Genomic DNA, 7,902 nt, shown 5'->3' on the forward strand with positions numbered 1-7,902 from the left:
AATTTGGGAATGCCTTGACTTCTAAATATATAAGTTTTTGGGTAGAAATAAAAAAGCAGGTTATACTTGGCCAGAGGTGTACAAATAGGTTAACCACTTTTTTTAAATATCGGTTATTAATTGAACCATCCATCTCGAAAACCCAAACCGATCAAACTGGTTAGGTTATGACTGAACCGATAAAAAATGGGAATAAAACGGTATTTAATAAAAATAAGAAACCTAAAAAACCAATTTTGATTAACTGGTTACCGGTTTTTGGCTCAGAATCTAAAAATGGTTATGAACTGTCGGGTACAATTGGCTGGAAACTTTTTTTTGTGCACCGCTATACTTGGTTATAAAAATAAGAAAATATAAATGGTTCACAAAAACTTCAGTTTATTGACATAGAAACAAAAAACCAGGGCTATTCACTGGACCATCCACGGTCTCTAGGATGACCAATCTAGTAACTGGGTGATCAATGTATTTTGGGTGTTACATGTTAACTATTCTTTAAATGCACCTATATGAGTATAAAATATATTACTTTGAGTTATTTTTATATTTGGTAGTACACAACGAGCTAAAATGAAGTAATTTTAGTAAACCCGAGATCGAATGGTGAAACTATAAACAAATTTTATTTAAAATGAATATCATTTTTCATTAATATTGAGTATGAGTTTTTTCTTAAAAGCTCTTAAAAGCATCTTGTCAAAATATCCTTGGTATATTATATTTCTATATTATTAAAACTATTTACGTGTTTATAATTGTAAAGGTCATGTAAAACTGGCCCAGACATATATTCCAAGGCCCACAAAGAAGAATAGAGCCCAAGTGAAAAATAAACAGGAGTTTTGTTGACGGGCAACTGCATGAGATTTTGGTTTTTGACGACTGAAGAGTTTTTGGACGGCAGTTTGTACGAGGTTTTGGCAGTCAAATGAGAGCAGCCGATGCTGTGCATGACAAATCAAGAGAAATTATGTTCATTCGATGCAAGGCTAAATCCATTTGTAATCACCCGGGGTGTAAGGTTTGTGTGAATAACCACTAACCAACCATTAAACTTTTATTGTTTTTCTATTAGAATGGAATTGTGTGGATACGTTAAGCCTTTTTGAATTCAGTTGTCAGTTTGATTTTACTCAAATCATCGTTTCTAGGTTTTCTTTTCATTAGATATAATTTGGTTATGAGCTGGTTAATTAACTGAACACAATTGAACAATTTAACAACGTTATGTCTATGTGATTTCCTATCTAAGGTCATATTAGTTGAAATGGTTAGTTGCTAAACATGAACATGGAATGATTTCTTTTCTTTACAACTATTTTAAAACTAAAAGGTAATTCGTTTAGGCAATTGTTTTTACAACTTTTCAAAGAACGCTAGATATCGTTTGTTCACTAAAATTAATTAATAAAATAGTAGTTTTCAATAATTCCATATAAAGACGGCCTTACTTAACCGTAGTAGCTATTACATGTGGTTAAGATTCAATAGTTAGCTGGTCTTTTATATTAGACCACAAGTCCAATCCACTTTGCATTAGTTGTTGTGTGTGAACATTGTGCCTAATTTTGTTTAGTTTTGCGAATCCTTTTCTAGTATAGTCCAATCTACAAGATTTTTTTGCTACTTTTGGAAGTTCACCTTTTGTATATTGAAACATGACTTGAACTAATACGTTTAAATTTTGGCTTTATCTTTTTATAGAAGATTTTTATCTGAAGGACTAAGTTTGTGAGTTGCATGGTGTGCATGTGACTGTTGGATCAGTTTGGAGTTTTGCTAATAAGGTGGAAGTGAGTTGTCACGTGGGTTGATCAAGTCACCAAGTCTATTGCTTTTAGTTATTTTTGTTTACGTTAGCTTTTCCTTTTTACTAGCAAGTTGGTTATTTTCCTTTGTGTATTTAAAGACTTATGCATCTTAATGAATTTTCAAGTTTTCATTCTCTATGATTACCTCACAATAAGTGGTATTAGAGCAAATTATCACTTCTCTATCACTTTCATTTCAATCAAGATGAGTACCGAGAAACTGAAAGTTCCCATATTCGAAGGCCGTTATGAGCATTGGAGCAAAATGATGGAAAATTTGCTACGTGCAAAGCAGCTGTGCGGTCTCATTGATCCGGGAATCATTGAGCCGGCTGTTGGAATCGCTCAATCAGAGGCACAAAGAAAGAGAGTAGAAGATCTGAGGGCGAAGGACTTGCAGGTGAAACATTACCTGTACCAAGCTATTGACAGGGTTACCTTTGAGCAGATCTTGGATAGATCGACCTCGAAGGCCGTGTGGGAATCGATGAAAAGGAGGTTCGCTGGAAACGATCGTGTCAAGAAATCTATGCTTCAGAAGTTGAGACGTGACTTCGAGATATTGGAGATGAAAAACAGTGAAACGATACCGAAATACTTCGGTAGGGTCTTGACCGTTTCGAACCAGATGAGAAGTAATGGGGAAGTCATGCCCGATGGGAAGATTGTGGAGAAGATTCTCAGAACTCTTACTGAGAAATACGTATATGTCGTAGTTTCAATAGAAGAATCAAATGATATTGAAGCTATGACAGTTGATCAACTTCAAATTTCTTTGGTTGTTCACGAACATAAGTTTAAAAGAGGAGAGAAAGAAGACGAACAAACCTTGAAAATGGAAGAAGGATCGGGTGGTCGTGGCCGTGAAAGAGGTCGCAGGAGTCCGAGAGGAAGGGGTCGTGGACGAGGTCGTTCCTCGTTTAACAAGGAGACTATTGAATGTTATAAGTGCCATCGGTTGGGTCACTTTGCTTATGAGTGTGACCAATCGAAGGAAGCAAATTTCGCCGGGTTTGATGAGAATGAAGAAGTCATGCTAATGGCTAGTGTGGAAGAGCACGTTTTTATGGCCCGAGACAGAGATGACGCCAAGAATTGCCTCTGGTTCCTTGACTCAGGGTGCTCGAACCACATGTGCGGTATTAAAGATCAGTTCGTTACCTTCGATCAGTCTTTTAACACTACTGTGAAACTGGGTAACAACACAAGAATGAATGTTAAGGGCAAAGGGAATGTGAAGCTTAGGTTGAATGGAACAAAATTTGTAGTCACAGATGTGTACTACATACCTGATTTGAAGAATTGCTTGCTGAGCATAGGACAACTTCAATTAAATGGGTTGTCTTTTATGTTCCAGTCAAACTTGTGCAAGGTCTATCACCAAGAGAGAGGTATGCTATTTCAAAGCATTATGAGTAGTAATCGGCTGTACCCTTTAAATGAAGATGCTAATGTTGTCGATACACCTTGTTCGGAGGGGTGTAACTACACTAGAGACGAAGGTGAAGAAAGGTTGTGAATGAACGGTTGGGACACATAAGCAAGACTTACTTAGAAGAAACGATGAAGAAAGACATGGTTCATGACCTGCCAATTCTAGAAGTCTTTCTTAGAAGAAACGATGAAGAAACGATGAATGAACGTTTCTTCATCGTTTAATAGGAAAACAGACCCGTGAAGCTATCCCAAAGAAGGCAAAATGGCGAGCAGACGATGTTCTCCAATTAATCCACTCCGACATTTGTGGGCCGATCTCCCCCCAATCCAACATGGGTAAGCAATATTTCTTAAGTTTCATTGACGATTATAGTAGAAAGGGATGGGTTTATATCTTATCCGAAAAGTCTCAAACCTTTGAGAAATGTAAAGAGTTTAAGAACAAGGTTGAAAATGAAAGTGGGAAAATGATTAAGTGTTTACGATCCGATAGGGGAGGAGAGTACTTGTAGAATGAGTTTGTCGAATTTTGTAAAGAAAACGGTATTAAGAGGCAGTTAACAACCCGGTTCACACCGCAACAAAATGGTGTAGCCGAGCGCAAGAATCAAACCGTAATTGGAATGATTCTTTCTCTTCTTTCCTCAAAGAACATGCCTAAAGTGTTCTGGGCAGATGCGGCTGTTTGGTGTTTTTATGTGTTGAATAGGATCCCGTGTAAGGCTAACTCTACAATGACACCCGAAGAAGCATGGAGTGGATCAAAACCAACAGTTGATCATTTCAGGGTTTGGGGCTCTTTATCTCATGTTCATGTTCCAAAAGAGAAAAGGAAGAAGCTCGATGATCGAAGTCAAGTTTATGTGTTGACTGGTGTAAGCGAGGAATCCAAAGCATATCGGTTGATTGATCCACAAACCATGAAGGTAATTATTAGTATAGATGTAGTTTTTGAAGAAGACAAATCATGGGATTGGTGTTCGGTTAAAGGTGAAGAAAAGGAGGATGAACCGTTAACATGGGGAAACTATAATGAAGAGGCTGGAGATGAAACACAAGTGAATGATGATGAAGGCAATGTAACAGAAGATGAAGCCGTTAGTAATGATAACCGGGTTGTTGACCCGGGCCCTAGTACTGCAAGAACTAGGGAGGGTCGTGTGAGAAGAGCTCCTACTTATTTACAAGACTATGTTACTGGAGATGACTTGCAAATCGATGCTGAAGATGAGTTAAATTATGTTGTGCAAGATCAAGATCCGATTCGTTTTGAAGACGCGGTAAAAGATGAAAAGTGGAGGAAGGCTATGGACGTGGAAATGGAGTCCATAGAGAAAAATGGAACGTGGAGCTTGGTGGAACTGCCAAAGGAAGTGAAATGTATAGAGGTAAAGTGGTTGTTCAAAACGAAATTGAATGAAAAAGGAGAGGTGGAGAAGTATAAAGCGCGGCTTGTCGCTCGAGGATACGGGCAGCAATATGGGGTCGATTATTCCGAAGTTTACGCACCGGGCGCCCGAATGGATACCATAAGGATGATGATAGCCATCACAGCTCAACGTGGTTGGGATGTTCACCAATTGGACGTGAAATCTGCGTTTTTGCATGGCGTGTTGCAAGAGGAAGTGTACGTTCAGCAGCCACAAGGATATGTGGTTAAGCATAATGAACACAAGGTGTATAAACTCAATAAAGCCCTTTATGGGCTGAAGCAAGCTCCAAGCTCCCCGAGCTTGGTTCATTCGTATCGAAAATTATTTCTTGAATGAAGGGTTCAAGAAAAGCAAGTTTGAGCACACCTTATTTACTAAAGAAGGTCAGAATGGTAAGAGGCTCCTTGTAAACATTTATGTTGACGAATTGATTTTCATGGGTAATGACGAGGGGTTGTGAAGAGGTAGGTCCCAGAAGAGCCCAGTTGGACCCGCAAGACTCACCTTGAAAAGGGACGTCTACGCAAAGACCAACTGGTGCCGCAGGACCCACCATGCTCAGAGATGAAGACCTTACGCGCAGTACGCCAGCTGTTCCTACAGGAAAAGCCTCCCAATGGTGAAGTACCCCGCCTGTCCCCGCAGTTGCGGATACAAGCCATCAGGGAAGGCTACCCGCACTAATAGCAAGGCTACACGCACAAGGCACTCAATAATTCAGTGTCACTTGAAGGAATGAGCAAGGCGGGAATACTCCCGCCCAAATGAGCCAGTCCGTATGCTTCTAGAAGATCTTTTGTACTATACCTGCCAATGTATGGACAAAATAGACAAGATCTGACCAAAGCAGCCCATGAACCAATCACAGAGTGACAGCTCACCGACAAACAGTACGAGGAGCATGCTCTAGTACTGTTTGTCACTATTAGCCGCTGCCTACTCACCAACCCTTGTCGTGGCACGCACATAGCCTGCAGTTGGTGGAAAAGGAATAGTACACAGCCCGCCTGGTCACTATCAGCCGCTGCCTACCCACCAACCAGCATGGCACATGCGTAGCCCGTAGTTGGTAGAACATGAATATTATACAGCTGGCTGTACCTGCTTGGAAACCTACATTCGGCTATAAATACTCCAACACCTTGGAACGGTATCATTATCTGGTATTTTACCTTCACTAGATATTTCTCTCAATATACACTTATATTCAGAGCAATCTAGTCTGATTCTCACGCCGGAGGGTGGTCACAAGGAGGAACCCCCCCTTCTCAGTGACGAGCTCATGGTGTCTGTTTTGCAGGTCATCTGAAGAACATCTTTCTTTGCCGGACCTAACCCTCGTGGGAAACATTACTTAACCCCCAGATTATCCGTAATCTACCCGGGGTTGATTAGTGTTTCTTCATTGGCGCCATCCGTGCATAAAAGCTAGAACTAATTCTCAGTTTTTTCAAAATTTCTGAAGAAATGGTTAACATTACTCCGGTCCCAAGGCCAGGAAGTGACCAGGAAACCCCGGTAACCACAACCCCAGCCACTGGGAGGAACACCGGCGGTTATACAAATTTTACGAACACTACCCCGGTTACCCAAGCCGGGGCAAGTGCAGTGAACAATATTTCACAGGGGTTCACTGATGCCCAGTTGGATAAACAGGCGAGGCCCCCTCGCCAAACACTCGATCAAGTTAAGGCGTGGGCCGAAGCACGTCAGAAAGAGTTCCAAGCGGAGTTGGATGAACGTTTGCGTTCACTCCAACAGGCTGACAAATTCGGAAGTACTCGACAACAGCTCAACATGAACAGTGAGTGCGAGTACTCGGACGATGATCGGGAGGAATCCGACACTGACGCAAACCCTCGCCACAGGGCGAAAGGGAAGCGTAAGGAAACGGACTCCCAACCAAGAAGGAATTTTGGAGAAACCTTCAAACCAAGGAACACGGGAGGAAACCCACGTGACTTCTCCAAAACCTTTAGACCAACTGCCGCAAATGCGGGAAAGTCCAAATTTGCAAGGGACATTGCGGAAGCAATCGCCCCGAAAAGTGCCAAACAGATGTCCAACATCGGCACTTATGATGGTATGTCCGACCCTGATGATCACTTGAACAGATTCATAGCGGGGGCAACCGTCAGCAGCTGGACGGAACCCACGTGGTGTTATATGTTCCAGATGACGCTGGTTGGAGCGGCCAGGGCATGGTTCGATCGTTTACCAGTCCACCACATCTATTGATTGGGCGGACTTTCAGCACAAGTTCAGCCAACACTTCAGTCAACAGAGGAAATATACTGAAGAACAGTGGACGATCCTCAACTGCGTCAGAGAGGAGGATGAATCTTTACTAGACTTCATCACTCGCTTCAACTCCAAAAAGCTGAGTCTGGGCGACATAAGTGAAGATCTTGTTCGCGCCGCTTTCATCCAGGGTGCTGAATACCCAGAGCTTATCCGAACGTTGACAGGTAAGGACGGCATGCCATCCACATGGGATGCCATCATGACGGCAGCCAAGTGCTTTGCCGAGACGGAGAAGCAACTGGGTAGGGACCTTCCCCAGAGTACACATCTCTACACGCAGAGGACCAGAGAAAACAATGTTTGGATCGCCCGGCAGAACAAAAAGAGGAAGTTAGGTATTTGGCAGTCAAGGGTAAACTTTGACACCTCATCCAGTTCTCGCCCTCTTGTTGGCGGAAGGGATAACACGCACCCTTCAAGCCGAAAACACCGGTGGACGCCACTCACCAAAAGCGTCACGGAGATATTTGCCACCGAAAAACTCCCATGGCCAAAAGCTCCAATGATCCGGAAACGACCTAATGCGGATCAGAGCAAATTCTGTGACTTCCACGGGACAAAGGGTCACAGTACAGAGGAGTGTACATTCTTGAAGGATATAGTTGAAACATTCGTCAAGGATGGAAGACTTGCACACCTTGTGGCATCAATCAAGAATGGAGGGAGGAATGAGAAACGGTACAAAGGCAATGGACGAAAGCCCGTTAACATCAGCATCCACATGGTTCATACTAACATCACAAGAAGAAAACGACGAGCGACAGAACCATGCGCGTGGAAGGAAGCTGAAGTGCGCTTCCCGCGAGTACCAGGAGGACCCAGCAAAGAAGGCCCTATCGTCATCAAAAGCCAGCTGGGGCACTACATCACTTCACGCACTCTTGCTGACAACGGCGCATCGTCAACGGTGATGT

At 42.4% G+C, this 7,902-nt stretch overlaps 1 protein-coding gene across 1 annotated transcript; it reads left to right on the top strand.

Moving 5' to 3' along the window:
• Positions 1 to 2,019: 2,019 nt before the first annotated feature.
• Positions 2,020 to 3,333, top strand: LOC143595610 (uncharacterized). Its single transcript, XM_077074582.1, has one exon. The coding sequence runs from the start codon at positions 2,020 to 2,022 to the stop codon at positions 3,331 to 3,333; it is 1,314 nt and encodes a 437-aa protein (XP_076930697.1).
• The last annotated feature ends 4,569 nt before the right edge of the window (positions 3,334 to 7,902 follow it).

Source organism: Bidens hawaiensis, unplaced genomic scaffold (assembly GCF_021521415.1).
Source record: "Bidens hawaiensis isolate Kalapana, Puna unplaced genomic scaffold, B.hawaiensis_p1.1 tig00045385_1, whole genome shotgun sequence".
Taxonomy (NCBI): Eukaryota; Viridiplantae; Streptophyta; class Magnoliopsida; order Asterales; family Asteraceae; genus Bidens; species Bidens hawaiensis.